We start from the raw sequence: 21,029 nt of genomic DNA, 5'->3' as shown, positions 1-21,029 counted from the left end.
AATAACTATTAAAATTAAGAGCTACCAATAAAATTGTCTTTGTCTTTATTCTTAAAATGTCAGTACACAGTGCACAGGGTATGAAAACAAATATTGTTTTTTTTTTTTTGTATTAAAGTTGGTCCCATGTTGATGTAAGCTACATAGCAAGAGAGAATCATTAGCAATAAATAGATTTAGTTTGTCTCTACCTTGATGGATCTTTTCTGATGAAAAATGGTTTTACTAGTCTCGACTTCATTGTCATTATGTATTGAGAAAGAAAAATAAGATTCAGAGTTTAAAACAAACAGACAAAAAGCATGATGGAAAGTTTAATATGTAGGAATAGTTAATACATCTGGATTCATGTTTGGATGCGAAAAAATTTGTTTGAGAACTTTGCGCAGAGGTCAATCCAGTGAACTCCTGACACCCTTCAGCATTACTTTTTCTTTTAAATTAATGCTTCCTTGTACATGTTTCTCTTTTTGCAATGTCTCCAGCATCCATTCATTGTCCAACTTGGAACCTGTAAGTGTCTATAAGAGAGATAGAGAGATAAGATTTATTTGTCATTGTCATCAACAGATTACAACGAGATTGAGATTTGCTCGACTCGAGTTAAGATGCAGGTTATGTGTGTATATATAATATACAAAGATAAAGAAATAAATAGTACAAAATGAGAAATAAATAGACATCAGAAGATGGTTGCAGCGCCTGGAGGTGTCGCAACAGAATATATGAATGAATGATGAACATAAGCAGCAAATAGTTTGTCTTTGTGCTGAAAAACAGTGAAGCAGCTCTGAAAAGCTGAAGAACATGAAAACTCCTGAGCCTTGAAGCCTGCATTATATCAAGAGTAGATCCAAAATTCATCCTCCAATGATTATGACATCACATCTTTTTTTTACATTTTTTTATAAGATGTGATTAGTTTTCAAACCATGACTGAAATTCATGTCCTCATTACAGCAAACATCTGCAGTTTCCAGCACAACGCACGCCCGCCTTGTTGGCTAATGAGTTACTCCTCGCTAGGAGCGGGTGTCACGTAGGGGTGAAGTTACCAAGTCCTGGCTTTGAAAGAAACATCCGCCCACCTTTTCTCTGATATTTCATTCATGTCACCATCTGCGTCTCGCTAAATATTTGCACCGGGTTTGACTGACATTTGCCTTCAGACTTGCTTTCGTTCTTTGTGGCGTGTAGTAGAATATGAGGGATTTTTGAACAAGAGCTATGGTAGTTCACATGACGGCGTAATGCTGCAGACCCATCAGATGACTCTCCTGCTGTGAACTCAACATTAAGGTACCAGTTTGAGACAGAACGCTGTGACATGCGGCTGCAGAGAGCCACCAGACGACAGGCCCACTGATCCCTCTTTTCTTTGAGTTTTACATATTCAGGTGGGAGGCATCATGAAGCACAGGAAATGCATAATGATACAGGACTTTCCATTTAATACCATGCCAAGTTCTGTTCTCGTAAGTATCCAAATGGCTTCTTCTTAGAGAACCCTGTGCATGAAATCCCAAAAATTCATTACTTCTGGACCTGAAGGTTGATGCTGTTGTCTGTCAGCTTTATATTTCGTTCTTACAACTCTTCAGAGAAGCCTCACTTTCAGCTAACATGCTTACCGTGTTTATTTTGTTGTTGTTGTTGTTGTTTTGGAGAGCTGTTTCAGCCCAGATCATTTCAGGTTAAAGCACAATCTGAATGCAAATGAAAACGTTATGAATAGGAGGATATCATCAAAAGGCCTAATATGTGTTTGGAAAATGATACAGGATGGCTACAGGGCAGCAAAGGTTAATTAACAAGAAAATTAAGCATTAAAGTTGCACTAGAAATGTGAAAATAATGAAAAAAGTTATTATAGATTAAAACGTCAAGAAAATATGAGTAGTAAATGAAATAGTTCACATAAAAGATGTTTAAAAACATATTCCAAAAATGCAGACGGAGTCTTTTGGGTATTCAGTAATTTGGTTTCTTTGATGCTGATCCAATGGTTTCATAGTTTTGGGACAAAGTTACCAAAGGTTGAGCCTCCTTTCTTTTTTTATGCCTGTTATAGGAAATTTGCAGTAGATTGTCACTTTAATGGCTATAAAGCAGGTTTGTGATCTGGTTTGGTACAAAGCCACTTAAAGGTTTGGATAAGAATCTTTATCTTAAGTCTAAAAGTAATGGGATTTGATGTGTTTTCTCTTGTTTTGTGTCAGTAGCCCAGAAGTAATATATTGGGCAATTTTGAAGCAAATTTGACCTTTCGAATACTCACTCATATACTAAGATAAGCACCTAGAAAATATTGCATTGTTTATCTATTCCTGTTGATGCAGAGGCAAGAGTCATGTTTTTTATATTTTTGTTAAATTCCTCAGTTGGAGTTTAAGTTAAATAAATTACAGGTTAATTGGAAAACCGTAATGGTGACCACAGACATTTTCCCTCTCCATTCTTGACCTCTTCCAGGTTTTCATCATCACAAATGTTTTCACATTCACATAAATATGCAATCTGAAAGCTATCCTTTGTTTTCCAGTTGCCTGATGAGAATATTTTCATAGATAGCTCAAAATGTGAGATCAAGTGTGAGTTGTTTCTGTGGTTTGTTTTAGAAATGCTTGCATGCAAAGAAACATTTATGGTCTTCAGTGTTGAAGTTTAAAAATGGAAACGCCTGCCCAGCGCAGACTGATGGCAGACACTGAACACAGCATGGCCTCTTCTGTCGTACAAACCATTTATAAATCACCAAACATGTCAGGTAGGCAACAAGATGAAGATACTTCAGCAAATATTTTATCACGAGTTGCATTCGACCGCAAAAAAAAGTCAAATTGCAGTCGCTGCTGATTCTTTTTTATTATTATTATTATTTTTATCTAGACGTGTGATCGTTTTCTCAACCACAGGTGGTCTGAGACGGCGGCTCAGCTAGAAGGACAGCATTACCTGTGCCGCAGCAGGCAGACACAGAGGAAATCAGCTGACCTGCGTGGTTTAAACTCTGGTGACACGTAGGGGATGTTTATGTGTCATAGCGGAAAGACAGACCATGACAGTGGTGTGCATGCTAGGTTCCAGCTTAACCTCCCCCGGTAGATCAGAAGTAAAGGAAATGGATGATGGTGGAGAGATGTTATGTAGGCGTGCCCCGGTTTGACAGTACACACACACACACACACACACATGCACACACAACAGGGGGGATGTATAAAGCCGATCAGATGGGCAACCTGTTGGACTGTGGTATAAATGGAAAAATGAAGAGCTTAGTGACGTACGGCATCGCACCACAGACTTTCCCAAATACACGATAGAGGAAAAAAATCATCCGCTGACTCCTACTTGCCCCTGATAATAATGCTAAACATACATATAAAAATGTGGTTAGAAATAAGTTCACTGAGGACAACTTAAATGTCATACTTTCCATTTCTATGGTTAGTTAATAACATCATATTATGACACTTTAGCTCATACTACTGTTACTGTAACTGAGCATTTCAATAAATACCTAAATGCTACTGAGAGTGTGCAATAACTACCTTTTACATAATATTAATATTAGTGGCTTAGAGCAACCTCTCCACGTGACAAACCACTACCCTGCAAATATGGTTTTTACTGAATCCAATTTACTCCATTCAGATCAGTTCAATTCACTGTAACACAATCCATTTAAATATCTGTATTCTACAAAAAAATACCATTTGAAAGTCTGTGTTCCCTCTAGAACGAGATTTGGTTGAAATTGAATTTATGAGCTTTATATCATGCTATGATGTCATTCTCTCATCAAAAACACACCTGGAGGGGCGTGCCGTGGTGGCGGAGGGGTTAGCGCGACCCACATTCAGAGGCAACATGGCCTCGACGCGGCCGTCGCGGGTTCGACTCCCGGACCCGACGACATTTACCGCATGTCTTCCCCCCTCTCCTTCCCCCTTTCCTGTCAGCCTACTTTGAAAAAGGGACACTAGAGCCCACAAAAAGACCCCTTGCGGGGCGATAACAAAAAGAAAGAAAAAAAAAAAGTAAAAAAAAAACACACCTGGAGCGTCGCTTTGACTCATGCATGGCGTTTTGAGGAACCCTTGCATCTCCCGTGGCAACCATTTGAGGGTCCCTAAACACTTCCTGATGAGAGGCACCGCCTATTTCCCCAAAGCCGTCCCACACAGGACCCCTCCCCCACAACACAGCTCCACAAAAACCTGGTGCAGGGTAGATCTATGGGGCAAATACCCCCCACACCCATGTTAATTTACCAAAAATATATAATTGTAAGCACCAAGGGTGTAAGAAAATGGATGGATGTAATTGTAAATATAATCTCAGGTTCCTGAAAAGCATAGTTACGGCCCTGCATCAAACACAGCAGCACCTGCTGGTGCTGACACATTTAGGAGGCTGTTATTAGGAAAAACATAAAACAAATGTAACTTAAATTGCATAACCAGAAAGGCATACTTATACCTTTCACAATAAAGGATAGAAGCATTTTCTATCTTCCAGTCCTGTTTTTTAAATTAAACATAAAAACAGCAGCCATTAACCAAAGTGCTAAACAAAATGATTAAAATAGAACATGAGAATTAAATACAAATAAAATTATTAAAATTGTAATACAATACAATTCGGATTAAAATGAATTTAACAACTTATACCAGGTAAAAAGCCAAAGAGTGTAAATGGGTGTTAAGAGCGGATTTAAAATTGTGTGGTGAAGATTTTCTCATCAAACTGCAGCGGTAAAACTACAACGTGAAACGTCTGATTTTCTGAGCTTCAGCCGTTTCCTCAACACTTCCAACCACATCTGGTCAGCTGATCTGAGCGACCGAGAAGCGGATTGTTTTTATTTTGGCCAGTTGCATCCTTTAGTATGAAAAACATCACACTGACCCGGTCTAACTTTCCACTGTTCACCTGTAAATGTGACGATAGGCGTGCTGCTGCACTGTATGGGGTTAAACATAAACCCCCCACCCAAAAAAACAACACTTTGACCAGCTGCCAGTTCAGCCTGGAAACGATCAGGAAACCTCCTGAGCCCTGGACAGGAGAACAGGCGAGTAGTTGATCCATGAAGTGCGCCGTTACCTTGAACTGAATCTTTTCATTGAAGTAAACGGATATTCCCCTCCACACTGTCCAGGTACAAGCATTCGTTTAGGACTCTGAAAGCATGATATAAAAGTTTAATATAAGCACCACTGAAGACATTTCTCAAACAGTGTTATGAGTCACTTTTGGAACCACATTAACATGTGAGATAAAATTGTGACCATCTGTTACATCCCCCAGGCAGTCTAGGGGTTTTAGAGGGGGGGCTGTAACAATAGATAAACCAGAGAGAAATGAAGAGACAAAACCAGGAGGGTAAAGTTAAAGGTTTATTCTTTAAGTGGGATCGGAAGAAGTCTCAAAGGTGAAAATGAGAACCTAAAAGAAAAGATAGGGGAGAATAACAACAAACACCAGGGTTTCTAGCAGACAAATCCTCCATCACAGCACCACAAAGCTGCAGCACACATGCTGCCCAATTGGCCAAGAGGCCCTGAAAGTCAGTTTCCCAACTAGCCTTATACTCTGCTAATCAAGAACCTGAATTGGGGGGAAATACTACATGCAGCCACCACTGCATGTAACACCATCCACAAATGAAGCTAAGGTGGTTTGCTTTTCCATTCGTCTACCAAAAATGTGTTCATTTCCGATCACGGAAATAAGGCAGTTTTTCTATTTTTTTTTTATTTAAAGGTTAGACATACCACTCACTGTCCCAGCGGTTCTGACCAGTTTCCTACTTCACCAGCTGAACATTAATCCACCCCCACTTCACTGACTGAGTGGGCAGCCTGCTTTCATTCTTCTGAGAAACCTTAATACATGACCAGAGATGTTGATGCTTTTTAGAGACAGAAAGAAATAGTGAAAGTTTTCTTTGGTCATATGGTTGAAAATCAAAGTCTGGATGTTTGATTTAGGTTTTATTTTTCATATTACTGCCTTTTGTCTGTAATCCATAACTGAAAAAAAATACTGGAGCAACAAGCGTTAATTAAGGTAAAGTGTAAATGTTTTAGAAGGCGATACTTCATTGAGGACTTTAATAGAAAATGGAAATAAAAGTTCCCATGTGCTCACTTCTTTATCATCTCATCATCCTCCAAACACACCCTCACTTCATTTAAATGAGTGGAGGTGGATGTTAATACACACTCAATTACCGTAGAATTAAAAAATAAACTTCTGGAGCAGGAGTGGGCAATTATTTTTCCAAAAGGGTGTGTGTGTGTGTGTGTGTGTGTGTGTGTGTGTGTGTGTGTGTTGGTATATATGGTTTAGCCTGCCTTTTGACCTGAATACGTACTTACGTTACGCGGACCTAGGGGTAATACACGGACAGTGCCAATGTCCGCATAAATCATGGAGTGTATTTTAAATTTTGAGTATCTAAACAACACTTTTTCTCATAAATCTAAAGTTTTATAGGAACTATGCCAGTGTTTGCATGATTTGGACCATGTATTTGTACTTTTCATTGAATAAACAGCGTGATATCTCACTTTCTTTAATTGTCCTTTTATACCTGTAACCTGAGTTTTGTGTATTCCAGTGTATAACACAGCGCCACCTGATGTCAGTGTATGAATTGCAGTTTTACACACATTTTTATACACTACGCGCGCTTTTAGCCGGTCATCATCTGATTGGCTGGAAAAAAACTGTGGGTGTGTCTTATTACCAAACCATCCCAGACGCAAGGTTTTTAAAAATTAAATCCTCATTTGAAGCCGCAGCCCTCAATATGGACGTGTTGGTGGAATAACTGTGCACAGGTAAGCATTAATGGTAAATTAAAATAATTTTTGCCTAGATGAAGTTATTTACAAGTAAATAACTGCAGATGCAAGAAAGGTTTTTGAGCAAAATGAAATATTTTAGATTTTAATTTAGGTAACATTAAAGCTAAGCAACTTATTTTAGATATTTGCATCAAGTAGCTTAAATATGTATGCTTTTATGACTGAAAAGACTTACCTGAAGCAGTATAGTTTTTATTTCGAGTGTTTTAAAGTAAGAGACTAGCTGGGCTAGGAGAGCTAGCTTCCTAGCTAGAGCTAGCCTCCTAGCTAGAAACAGGTGTTTGACAAGTTGACAATATTTGGGGTAGGTGGTACCTGTGTGGTACCTACTACCTAGCTTTTGGTGATAAAAGTTGGGTGATGAACTGTAAGGTTTTCATCATTATATTTAACAATATTGGCGAACTGCTTGCTTTATGTTAGCTAATTGCACCGTAGTGATGCTTGTTAAGCTCGTTAAGCTTGATTTCAAGCAGGAGATTAATAAGAAGCAAACCCACAGGTTTCTGTGAAACTTGTTTATCTTTTGGAAAAGCACCAATGGTTGAAGGTTTTAATAATTGGCTGCAATAGGGCTGGTGCATCAATGGCTTTAAAGCTGTGTACTGTAATCACTTTCATGACTTAAATGCTGAAAGTGTAAATCAAGAGTCCTCAAATTTAGGCAAATATCGGTGTCCTTCAATTTTTAAATGTGTATTTGTACCTGAATCAATTAGCTGAATAACCTCCTCATATGCAGCCAAATTCTCCAGATTTCTGACCACATTATTTGACTTAGGTGTGTTGAAGCAGAGATGCATCTAAAAGTTGGAGGAGACTGTCCCTGGAAGACTGATTAAAACTGTTTAATTAAAGATAAATTGGACTTCTCTAATAAAATTCATTTGTGCAACAAACTACCCTTTTTCCTTAAAGTATGGCTCAAATGTTCTTGTAAGGCTGTACTATTGGCTGAACAACAATATATTGAACACTGAACTATTTGTAGATGGTAAAGCACTTTTTTAAATCAGTGATTAAATAAATTATAGTGTTGGTGTTTTATCTGAGCTGTGTGTCTTGCATGCATAACATGTTTCCATATTTATAATTAAATTTTTAGCTTTAACATTTGTAGGAATTACAAAGAAGCTTGTAATTCCTTCTTTGACTGTTATAACTTTTCATACATGTCAGTAAAACATGCAGAGGCGAAGACGCATAAATCCGAAGGAAGATGCCAAATATTATATTGATACCAAAACGGACAAAGTGGGGCTTGACGTCACGTACATCAATGCCTTTAAAGGTATGGGGATTTCTTTGGAGTGGTTTAAATACAATCAAGCCTTTATACTGTTTACTCTTTCTACTATTATTTTTGCTTTCTTCTTTAGGTCGTGGTATCTTTGCCACAACCTCTTTTCAGAAAGGAGACTTTCTGTGTGAATATCGAGGTGAACTGATCAGTAAAGAGGAATGTGAGAGGAGACAGAGAGTTTACCATGACAACCTTAAAGTATTCTTGTTTGAATTCTATTTTAATGGAAAACTCTGGTGGTTAGTATGTTTGTATCAGAAGTCTAATTAGAACTAAATGGCATATATATATATAAATGAATATTTTAATATTTAAAATTAAATGTTATGTATTTGCAGTGTTGATGCAGCAAAAGAAGATTGCTCCCTTGGAAGGCTTATAAACGATGACAATATCAGCCCAAATGCCAAAATGAAGTATCTGACCGTCCAACAGAAACCACATTTGTGTTTATTTGCAACTCGAGATATCAATCAGGGAGAAGAGATTACGTACAATTATGGGGACTCAGACTGGCCATGGCGACTCAAGGTACTAAAAAAATAAAAATGTATGAATCTTAAGACAATGTTCATTTAAGAAATGCACTAATAATGATGATTTACAACCTGAACCTCCTTTGTTTTACCATTCTTTTCACAACACTAGATGGCTGACTATACAAGACATTACTGGGCAAATTAACCAGTTGCCCACAAATGTATAATAAATAATTACAGTATAGTAGTATTTACAGTAGTGTTTTACGTACTCTCAAAACATTGTTACATCTACAATGAATTTGATATATATTCAAATTCAACAGAACTCCAGTGGGATGTCTTCAACTGGACAAGATGTTGAGGTGCCATCCACATCACAGTTGGTTTCATACTATGGACCGGTATCAAGCAAAGACCAAATAAAGGTGTGGGAAAATGATATTATTGAAAGTTTTAAGACAAAATCTGAATATAAGTGAGGGTATCTCTGTGAATTAATCTAGGGCAGTATGGTGTTGACTTGTATTTATTTTCTGTTTCAGATCAGAGCTGAAAATGACCCGGATCAGATGATAACCAGTGTCAAAAACGAGACAGATCCAGTCCTGGATTCACTCCCCATCAAGGTTGTGAATATTGGTTTGACCTCTGATAAATGTTGACTTGGCATCACAGAATATATTGGGAGAGTAAAAATTTTAATTTCTTAAAGGTTATAGAAAATATTTTTATTTTTGGTGATTTTAATCAAACAGAATCAGACTTCAATTTGGTCAGTGCTGGTGAAATTATAATAGTCAACTTGTTTCTTAGCATTCGTCTTGCAGACTGTTTCCAGAATTCAAAACACTTGGGTTAACCACCAAATTATTTTCTCTGCTACATCAGAAAATCTTCTGTGGGGATAAAACAATCAATCTTTCTTCTTTTTCACAGGAATTGGAGAAAGAAATGTCCCAAAGTCCTGACTGCACTCATTCAACTTCTACGGCTGGCAACACAGAACAGGTACAGAAGTTGGGTTTTCATTTTGAATTTACCAAACATTTTGGCTGGATTTAAAACTAGTTTCCTTCCATGGGTGATGGTTCTCATAGAACAATCATTTAAGTGAAAATATCTCTGTGAAGTAGTCAAGGGCAGTATGGTGTTGACTTGTATTTATTTTCTGTTTCAGATCAGAGCTGAAAATGATCAGGATCAGATGACAACCAGTGTCCCAAATGAGACAGACCCTGTCCTGGATTCACTCCCCATCAATTCAGAGGTATTTTATATTTAAGGTGCAGCTAAATGATGTCAGTCAGCCAACCTGTTCAACTTCAGTGTGTCTGTGTGTGGACCTGAATGCCATGTGGTTTATCTGGACATTGGTTTGTAAGGACAGTCTCATGTCATGGTTTTCAGTTTGTAAGTTCAGCGTGTGTATGTGTGTGTTTCATGGTCACCTGCCCCAATGTGATACAGGAGGACCATATTGTATATGGGGACCTTGCGTTATTGAATTGATAAAAACATATGTTTTGGTTCTTGTGACCTTGTGAATATTGGTTTGACCTCTGATAAATGTTGACTTGGCATTACAGAATATATTGGGAGAGTAAATATTTTAATTTCTTAAAGGTTAAAGTAGATGCATAGATTTTTGCTAAAATTTCTTTTAATTTCACAACAGAATCAGACTTCAATCTTGTCAATGCTGGTGAAATTGGAGTATTTTGAATATTTGTTAAAGTTTGCTTTCATTCAATGTGTATAACGTTCATCTTTTAAGGTGTTTCCAGGATTTAAAACACTTGAGTTACAATCGGACTATTTTCTCTGCTGCATCACAGAATTTCTGTGGAGAAAAAAATCAATCTTCTTTTTCACAGGAATTGGAGAAAGAAATGACCCAAAGTCCTGACTGTCCTTGTACAACTTCTTCAGCTGGCAACACAGAACAGGTACAGAAGTTGGGTTTTCATTTTGAAATTACCAAACATTTTGGCTGGATTTAAAACTAGTTTCCTTTCATGGGTGTTTTCTCTCATAGAACAATCATTTAAGTGGAGATATCTCTGTGAAGTAATCAAGGGCAGTATGGTGTTGACTTGTATTTATTTTCTGTTTCAGATCAGAGCTGAAAATGATCAGGATCAGATGACAACCAGTGTCCCAAATGAGATAGACCCTGTCCTGGATTCACTCCCCATCAATTCAGAGGTATTTTATATTTAAGGTGCAGCTAAATGATGTCAGTCAGCCAACCTGTTCAACTTCAGTGTGTCTGTGTGTGGACCTGAATGCCATGTGGTTTATCTGGACATTGGTTTGTAAGGACAGTCTCATGTCATGGTTTTCAGTTTGTAAGTTCAGCGTGTGTATGTGTGTGTTTCATGGTCATCTGTCCCAATGTGATACAGGAGGACCATATTGTATATGGGGACCTTGCGCTATTGAACTGATAAAAACATATGTTTTGGTTCTTGTGACCTTGTGAATATTAATTTGACCTCTGATAAATGTTGACTTGGTATTACAGAATATATTGGGAGAGCAAATATTTTAATTTCTTAAAGGTTAAAGTAGATGCATAGATTTTTGCTAAAATTTCTTTTAATTTCACAACAGAATCAGACTTCAATCTTGTCAATGCTGGTGAAATTGGAGTATTTTGAATATTTGTTAAAGTTTGCTGTCATTCAATGTGTATAACGTTCATCTTTTAAGGTGTTTCCAGGATTTAAAACACTTGAGTCACAATCGGACTATTTTCTCTGCTGCATCACAGAATTTCTGGGGAGAAAAAAAATCAAATTTTCTTCTTTTTCACAGGAATTGGAGGAAGAAATGTCCCAAAGTCCTGACTGTCCTTGTACAACTTCTTCAGCTGGCAACACAGAACAGGTACAGAAGTTGGGTTTTCATTTTGAAATTACCAAACATTTTGGCTGGATTTAAAACTAGTTTCCTTTCATGGGTGTTTTCTCTCATAGAACAATCATTTAAGTGGAGATATCTCTGTGAAGTAATCAAGGGCAGTATGGTGTTGACTTGTATTTATTTTCTGTTTCAGATCAGAGCTGAAAATGATCAGGATCAGATGACAACGAGTGTCCCAAATGAGATAGACCCTGTCCTGGATTCACTCCCCATCAATTCAGAGGTATTTTATGTTTAAGGTGCAGCTAAATGATGTCAGTCAGCCAACCTGTTCAACTTCAGTGTGTCTGTGTGTGGACCTGAATGCCATGTGGTTTATCTGGACATTGGTTTGTAAGGACAGTCTCATGTCATGGTTTTCAGTTTGTAAGTTCAGCGTGTGTATGTGTGTGTTTCATGGTCACCGGCACCAATGTGATACAGGAGGACCATATTGTATATGGGGACCTTGCGCTATTGAACTGATAAAAACATATGTTTTGGTTCTTGTGACTTTGTGAATATTGGTTTGACCTCTGAAAAATGTTGACTTGGTATTACAGAATATATTGGGAGAGTAAATATTTTAATTTCTTAAAGGTTAAAGTAGATGCATACATTTTCGGTAACATTTTTTTTAATTTCACAACAGAATCAGACTTCAATTTGGTCAGTGCTGGTGAAATTGTAGTATTTTGAATATTTGTTAAAGTTTGCTGTCAGTCAATGTGTTTACCGTTCATCCTTTAGGTTGTTTCCAGGATTCAAAACACTTGAGTCACAATCGGACTATTTTCTCTGCTGCATTACAGAATTTCTCTGGGGTGAAAAAAATCAATTTTTCTTCTTTTTCACAGGAATTGGAGGAAGAAATGTCCCAAAGTCCTGACTGTCCTCATACAACTTCTTCAGCTGGCAACACAGAACAGGTACAGAAGTTGGATTTCATTTTTAATTTACCGAACATTTTGGCTGGATTTAAAACTAGTTTCCTTCCATGGTTGTTGGCTCTCATAGCACAATCATTTAAGTGAAGATATCTCTGTGAAGTAATCAACCATTTCATATATGGGGACCTTGCTTTATTGAATAGATAAAAACATATGTTTTGGTTCTTGTGAGGTTGAGAATATTGGTTTGACTTCTGATAAATGTTGACTTGGTGGCACAGAATATAATCTTAGAAAAATGTTTTAAATGTTGTCAAAGTTAAAATATATATATATATATATATATATATATATATATATATATATATATATATATATATAAATTTTGTCTTTTGTATTTATCTACATCTTTACCACACAATATTTTTAATTCAACTATTTAAAAGTTTGCAGAAAAAGTTGTTTTTTATGACTGGAACCCTCTGTAATTATTTGTCTCATTTATTATCCAATATAGTATGATCCCAAAGGGGAAATTGCTTATTCATTGAAAAGCTACTCCATCTGAGCTAATAAATATAAATAATAAAATATGTCTGTCTGTCTGTGAAAACGTTTGGGCACCCCTATTAATCTTAATTATTTTATTTCTAAATATTTGGGGTTTTGCAACAGCTACTTCAGTTTGATATATCTAATAACTGATGGAAACAGTAATATTCCAGTATTGAATTGAGGTTTATTGTACTAACAGAAAATGTGCAATATGCATTAAAACAGAATTTGACAGGTGCAAAAATGTGGGTACCCTTATCATTTTATTGATTTGAAAACTCCCAACTACTTTTCACTGACTTACTGAAACACAAAATTGGTTTGGTAACCTCATTAAGCTTTGAACTTCATAGACAAGTGTATCCAATCATGAGAAAATGTATTTAAGGTGGCCAGTTGCAAGTTGTTCTCCTATTTGAGTCTCCTCTGAAGAGTGGTATCATGGGCACCTCAAAACAACTCTCAAATGATCTGAATACAAAGATTGTTCAACATAGTTGTTTAGGGGAAGGATACAAAAAGTTGTCTCAGAGATTTAAACTGTCAGTTTCCACTGTGAGGAACATAGTAAGGAAATGGAAAACCACAGGGACAATTCTTGTTAAGCCCAGAAGTGGCAGGCCAAGAAAAATATCAGAGAGGCAGAGAAGAAGAATGGTGAGAACAATCAAAGACAACCCACAGACCACCTCCAAAGACCTGCAGCATCATCTTGCTGCAGATGGTGTCACTGTGCATTGTTCAACAATTCAGCGCACTTTGCACAAGGAGAAGCTGTATGGGAGAGTGATGCGACAGAAGCCTTTTCTGCAAGCATGCCACAAACAGTCGCTTGAGGTATGCAAAAGCACATTTGGACAAGCCGGTTTCATTTTGGAACAAGGTCCTGTGGACTGATGAAACAAAGATTGAGGGGTTCCGGTGACGTCAACTTCCGAGATGGCAGCTTGAGCTGACTGCACCTCCAGTAAATCTTAATTTGACCGCCATTAATTGCCAAATATAACAAAAAATGAGTAAAATGGAATCTATAAGGGGGTCTAGAATGGGGAAAAGGGACGGGAATAAGAAAACCACGAATAAAGAATTGGCAAAAGAAAGAAAGACGGCAGGTAGCTCACCAACACATCAGCACCTCGGCGAAGCTAATGCTAATAAGCTTTCCACTGACTCAACTGCACTAGCGCAAATCCTGGGGGAGTTACGGGATTTCCGAAAAGATATGAAACAACAGCTTGATGACATTAAGTCAGAACTCATCAACATACACCAAAAAATTAAGGAGACGGATGACCGAGTCAAAACGCAAACCATTATCATGTCTTCTGGGACTACCCAATCATAAAAGATTACTGGAAAGAGATAAATAGTGCCTTACAAGATATTTTCAAGCAGAACATTCCTTTTGAGATCAAGCTTATGTATTTTACATAATTTCTTCAAAAAGAAATAAATATTTAATGACTATTTTATTAATAGCAAGTAAGAAAAACATTACAAGAAAATGGTTATCACAAGACAAACCAACTTTCGACGACTGGATCGACATAACATTTAACATGTATAAAATGGAAAAGAATCAACAGTCACAGGACTGAACAATTCTGTCAGTGGTGGCAGATTTGGGTAGAGATCTGATTTCATTTTTAGAGACCAAACTTGATTAAATCTCCTATGACAGCCATACTTCATAATTATTTTATACTATGTCTTTCGTTTATGTATTTCTTTTTTTTCTGGTTTGCTCTTTACATTTCTAACTTGATTCCTTTCTCTATTTTTGGTTTCTTCTTTCACACTCTCTTTATTCCTTGCTTTATAATCTTTCTCAGGGAAGTGAAGTTGCATTTTTGTTTTGACTGTTATTATGCAATGGTCTACATGTCTACCTTATTACAAATGTTGAAGTTAATCCTGTGATGTAGAGACCTAAGTTCATGTAAGTGATACTTTCTTGAGAATCAATAAAGATAAAATAAAAAAAAGAAACAAAGATTGAGTTGTTTAGTCATAAAAAATGGCGTTATGCATGGCAGCAAAAAAATACAGCGTTTCAAGAAAAACACTTGCTACCCACTGTAAAATGTGGTGGAGGTTTCATCATGCTTTGGGGCTGTGTGGCCAATGTCAGCACTGGGGATCTTGTTAAAGTTGAGGGTTGCATGGATTTCACTCAATATCAACAGATTCTTGAGAATAATGTTCAAGAATCAGTTACGAAGTTGAAGTTGTGCTGGGATATTTCAGCAAGACAATGATCCAAAACACCGCTCCAAATCTACTCGGGCATTCATGCAGAGGAACAATTACAATGTTCTGGAATGGCCATCCCAATCCCCAGACCTGAATATCATTGAACATCTGTGGGATGATTTGAAGCAGGCTGTAAATGCTTGGCGACCATCAAACTTAACTGAACTGGAATTGTTTTGCAAAGAAGAATGGTCAAAAATACCTTGATCCAGGAACTCATTAAAAGCTACAGGAAGTGACTAGAGGCTGTTATTTTTGCAAAAGGAGGATCTGCTAAATATTAATGCCACTTTTCTGTTGAAGTGCCCATATTTCTGCACCTGTCAAATTCTGTTTTAATGCATACTTCACATTTTCTGTTAGTACAATAAACCTCAATTCAGTACTGAAATATTACTTATGTCCATCAGATATATCAAACTGAAATAGCTGTTGCAAACACCCAAATATTTAGATATAAAAATAAGTAAGTTTAATAGGGCTGCCCAAACTTTTTCATATGACTGTATATATATGTATATGTGTGTGTATTTTTAAATATATGTTTAATTTGTTCTTTGTAGTGTCAAAAACATCACTTGATGTGCACAACAGTATCCTCTTTGGAGAAGTGTACTCAGTGTTTTGGACCTTGTTCTTCATTCAAGTGGGTTGGCTACCAGTGCAAAGGTAAGATATTTAGTTAATTTGTACTGTGAATTAATTAATTTTAATAGGATGTATGTCTTTGTTGAACTGTTGACCATGAACAAATTACAGTTTCAGAATTGAGTACATAGTTTTCAATACAATGCAATTTATGTCATCATGGTGACTTTCAAAGCAGTGGAAGTTTTCAAAGTACCTTAAAGCCTTTAACCGTGATCTTTATTTAAAACAGAACATAAAAATTTTATCCAGAATGTTCAATTTTGCACATTTGAAAAAAAAAAATTGTTAATCTATATTTAACTATTCCATCTGATCTAAACGTAAGGTGTAATGGTTTATTTGAGATTTTGGATTTTGCTTGTCTTCTGTGGTTTTTTACATTTAAATTTTTTCACAGGTTGTTCAAAAGTCTGGCATTCATCCTGCCTTAAACAAATTATAAAGGATGATGGATCTCAGGTGAATATCCACATACGTTTTTTTAGCTTTGCCTTCTAAGTCTCCATTATAACATAAATTATATTTCCCACTTCCCACTCCCAATTTCAGGCAAAAGAACTGTTTAAGTATTCCATAGCTGACTCCTCATCAGATAACAACACATCACCTTCCAAAGAATGTGAAATGTCAGATGATGACCATGCATCTGATATTGACTACATACCAAATTCAGAATCTGCAGAAGCTGATGAAGACTCAGATGTTAGCATCCCTCTTCAGCCCATCAAGTCTAAAGTTGGACAACTTCAAGGAAACCCAACAATACCCGATCTCACTTCATTCTTGCCAGACTCAAGTTCTGTGGTTGAACCTTGCACATCAAATTACTGGCCTCCTTTTCACACAGATGATATGGGTGATGGCACATTCGAAACATTCAGCCCAGCCAAGTCTACCAAAGACTCAAACAATAAACCAAAAAGTCAAAAGGAGCTTCACAAACAGGAATCCTCACAGCATATTTTGAGTGCTAAGAACTATTGCTTTGTATGTGGTAGGCCACAGAGCAAAATTTCACGCCATTTAAAAACCCACAAGACACATGCTGAAATTGCTTATGCCTTTTCCCTTCCGGAAGACTCAAAAGAGCGCAATGTTCTTCTAGAAAAAATGAGAAACAAGGGGAACTTCAAACATAACTGTGAGGTTTTACAAAGTGGGAAAGGATCGTTGAAAGTTAAGAGAAAGCCAAAAGCAAAGACTGGAACATTTATACATTGTATGTACTGCCAAGGTATGTACATTCGAAAGGAACTATGGAGACATGTGCAAAGATGCCCCTGTAAGCCACAAAATGAAGATTTGAACCAAGGACATGGAAGAACCAAAGTACTGGGTTTTGCTATGGCTCAAGAGTCTGCATTCTGTCAAGAGATTTCAAGTGGGGTTTGGAAGCTCCTCGGTCCCATGAAGCAGGATGATGTAGCCACAGTTGTGAGAAATGACCTGACCATTATTCAGTTTGCCCAGTCTCTCTACAACAGACATGGACAAGACCCTACTAAGTATGAGTACATCCGACAGAAGCTCCGTGAAATTGGACGTCTGTTAATATGTCTACGGTCTGAATTCTCTATACATAACTTGGAGGAAGCTGTGAAACCTGCTAACTTCCAAAGAGTTGTCCAGGCAGTAAAGATTGTCTGCGGTTTTGATGAAGAAAAGCATTCATACCAAACACCAAGTCTTGCACTAAAACTGGGACATACACTACAGAAAATCAGTGACATTATCCATTGCCGAGCGCTCATGGCAGAAGATGAAGAACTGATTAAGTCAACAGACACTTTCAAAAAGCTGTATACATCCAAGTGGTCTGAGTTAGTGTCACATACTGCCTTGAACACTCTGAGTCATGCCAAATATAATAAGCCATTAACCTTACCATTCACAGAAGATGTTCAGAGTCTTCATAGGTACCTTAAGAAATCTGGAGAAAATGCATTTTCTAACTTGAAAGAAGAGGTCAGCCCCCAGAATTATGCAGAACTTGCAAAAGTTACTCTTGCACAGGTCATTGTGTTCAATCGAAGACGAGCTGGAGAAGTCTCAAAGATGCGTCTCAGAGGTTTCCAGCAGAGAGATGACTCCAAGCTCCATGAAGATGTTGCTGCTGGATTGTCCAAGGTTGAAAAAAGGCTCTGTAGCTACTTCAGCCGTGTTGAAATAATTGGAAAAAGAGGTCGAAAAGTTGCGGTTCTCCTTTCTCCAGATGTGGTGGATGCTCTGACTCTGCTGGTCAGCAAAAGAGAGCAATGTGGTGTTTGCTCCACAAACATCTTTCTTTTTGCCCGACCAAGATCTCAAAGTCACTACAGGGGCCAAGACTGTTTGCGTGTTTATGGAAGCCAATGTGGGGCGAAGCATCCCGAGTTCCTCAGGTCCACGCAACTCAGGAAGCATGTTGCCACATTGTCACAAGTCCTCAACCTCAAAAATAATGAAATTGACCAGGTGGCTGACTTCCTGGGACATGATATTCGTGTCCACAGGGAATTTTATCGCTTACCTGTGCCAACAACACAACTGGCAAAGATTTCTAAGCTTCTTTTGTCCATGGAGAAAGGACACGTATCTACCCTGCAAGGAAAATCCCTTGATGACATCGAAATCGAAGGTTATTGCTGAATTTCTTTTGTGATCTTATTTCCATTAGTAGGACTTGTCTGACATAATCAACATTCATAAAACTGGTGGATTTAAATAAATGATTATTATTGGAAAATATTACAGTAGGGATTCTCTGTTAGAAAATACTAATAAATACAAAATGTGTTTTAAGCCTCATTTTGGTAATGCTTAGATATAATTTTATGTATGGCACTCATTTGTATTCTAATAATGCCTTTCAGATGAAATAGAACTAAGTGAGGATGAAGAAAAGGAAGATTTAAGTGATTTGGATGACTGCGATTCTGTGGAACCTGAGGAACCCATGGAAACCGTGGAATCTGTGGAACCTGAGGAACCTGTGGAACCTGAGGAACCTGTGGAACCTGAGGAACCTGTGGAGCCTGTGGAACCTGAGCAAAGCAAGAATATGGATGATTTGTGTATGTTACTTGAATCCAAAGATGCTATAACTTTTTGTCTATCTGTTTTTTGTTTTTTAAACTTTTGTTGTTTGTCTTAGTGGGAGCAGTGTCATCGACAGCAGAGGAAACTGTCCCTCCTGTTGAAGGCAAGTCAAGTTTCCTTATGAGTCTGTGTTTTGATCCTAGCTACATTTAGTTAAAGCATAATTCTACTGCGCTGACCATATTAACTAGTTCATGCTTAAAGGCCATGCAGTCTAGATGACCTCAAACTATATGCCATTTGCTTGAGACATGTGCCAACCTAGTGAAGAGTGTTACGACCGGCTCTTTGAGCCATACCAAAGACAGGAAGACACGGAGTTCAACAATAAATAAGCTCTTTATTGAGCACAAGCATGAAATAAAACTAAACTGAAACAACTTGTTTTTTGTCCACATGCCTCCATTTGGGAGATTGCTTTTGTTTCTGCTTGGACATTTCTCATTGTCCTTCTTCTCCACCCAATTTCCAGTAATTTCACATTTTTGAAGCATTGTATTCCAAATTTTTGTCCACTTTCTCAGTTAGTTGATTAGTAGAGAAACTTACAAACATGCTTGGCCAGCAGCCATCTTGAATGTTTTTCATTTTTTGTTTTAATAAACTGTTTTAATCATTTTTCTCTTTACTTTTTTCCCTTCAGAGACCTCCTCTGCTGCACCCAGAAGACAACCAAAAAAACCATGGTCAAGTGCTGAGGTTTCTGCTGTTATGAGGCATTTTAAAGCTCACATAGGTAAAGGAAAACTTGCCACTAAAAATGAGTGCAAACACTGCAAGTTGGTGGAAGGTCCTGTGCTGGCTCAAAGAACAGCACAAAATATCAGGGACTTTGTGAGAAACCGTGGAATAACTGCTATGAGGCAGGCACAAAAGAAAAGGCTCTAGATTTTATGTGAAGTAATCATTTGTTCAAAAGTGTTCCATTTTGTTCATGCTACTAAAACATTTTTTTTGTTGCCTATCGAACAATATTATCTGTAAAGTCCCGTGACTTAGAGGCTGTTTAAATGTATTTGTGTTGATAGGCAGAAAAGCGTTTTTCTAATGGTGAGGCATTTTTCTGTTGTCCAGCATAAAAATTATTCGAAAAGGTGGCAGAATTTTAATTTAACATTCTTTTACTTATTTATTTATATTCAGAATATTTGGCAACAGTCTGCACCCTAAAGCCCTTATTTTACTTTTGTGTACGTTTTGTTGAGGCACTTAAATTAGATTGTTTTTCTTTTGGTAATTTCAATTTGAGGCTTACTTTTATTTTTTAAAGAAAAATAATTGAATTATTTGGTCATATTTACCTAATAAAATATGTTCTGTTAATGCTTTGTGCTGTCAGGTTGTGTATTTATGCTAATCAGCAGGTTTTTAAATATGACGTAGTTGTCCCTTTAAAGTTCTCACAATACTTTGTTTTGTTCTCATAAACCACATTTGCTGATGTCCATACAAGCCACCATGTTGTCAGGCTGCTGAAAGAAAGGCTGTGTAGCTGCTATCTGAAACCTAAAGTGAGCTAAATTTTTTTCAGATTTTTTGCAGTGTTTTAAGCCACCTCCCATTGCTCTAGCTACTTGGGAAAGGGTAGTCCAGCTAAACCACCGTCGGGCCTGTTTGGCGAAAAAGGCAGGCTATACCTTATATACCTGTAGGGGTGTGTGTGCGTGTGTGTGTGTGTGTTTGTTATTTCATATACTAAGATAAGCACCTAGATTATTAAGTGGAGATCATAAATCTCGTCCAAGGAAAGTCCAAATTCTCCAAACACAATTTGGGTTTTCTCTCGATTTCTTTTGTAGCTCAAGCACAGTGTCCAGGTTTCCACTGGAGTCTTGGTAAATAAAACTAAAGTATTTATCAGGATAAGTAATTAAAATACTCACCTAGGATACTTAGTTAGTAATTGTGTTTTTATTGTTTTGTATTTGAGAGTCCCTTACATCTGCTGATAAAGGAAATATTACCAAATTGACCATCGAAGACCATTTCTGGGACCTATTTATAAGTCATTTGATCACAACACCTACATGCTGTA

At 37.2% G+C, this 21,029-nt stretch overlaps 1 protein-coding gene across 1 annotated transcript; it reads left to right on the top strand.

The window, feature by feature from the left end:
* Nucleotides 1-6,744: 6,744 nt before the first annotated feature.
* LOC114150317 (histone-lysine N-methyltransferase mes-4-like) lies at nt 6,745-20,639 on the top strand. The gene is made up of 15 exons (XM_028026663.1): nt 6,745-8,169; nt 8,258-8,420; nt 8,520-8,712; nt 8,987-9,088; nt 9,206-9,289; nt 9,600-9,671; nt 9,841-9,930; nt 10,538-10,609; nt 10,779-10,868; nt 11,481-11,552; nt 11,722-11,811; nt 12,425-12,496; nt 15,829-15,934; nt 19,050-19,097; nt 19,638-20,639. The coding sequence occupies exons 1-15, from the start codon at nt 8,064-8,066 to the stop codon at nt 19,880-19,882; spliced, it is 1,605 nt and encodes a 534-aa protein (XP_027882464.1). The 5' UTR covers nt 6,745-8,063; the 3' UTR covers nt 19,883-20,639.
* Nucleotides 20,640-21,029: the final 390 nt, after the last annotated feature.

This window comes from Xiphophorus couchianus, chromosome 9 (assembly GCF_001444195.1).
Source record: "Xiphophorus couchianus chromosome 9, X_couchianus-1.0, whole genome shotgun sequence".
NCBI lineage: Eukaryota > Metazoa > Chordata > Actinopteri > Cyprinodontiformes > Poeciliidae > Xiphophorus > Xiphophorus couchianus.
Note: the sequence above shows the minus strand (reverse complement) of the source record. Positions and strands in the feature narration are given on the sequence as shown.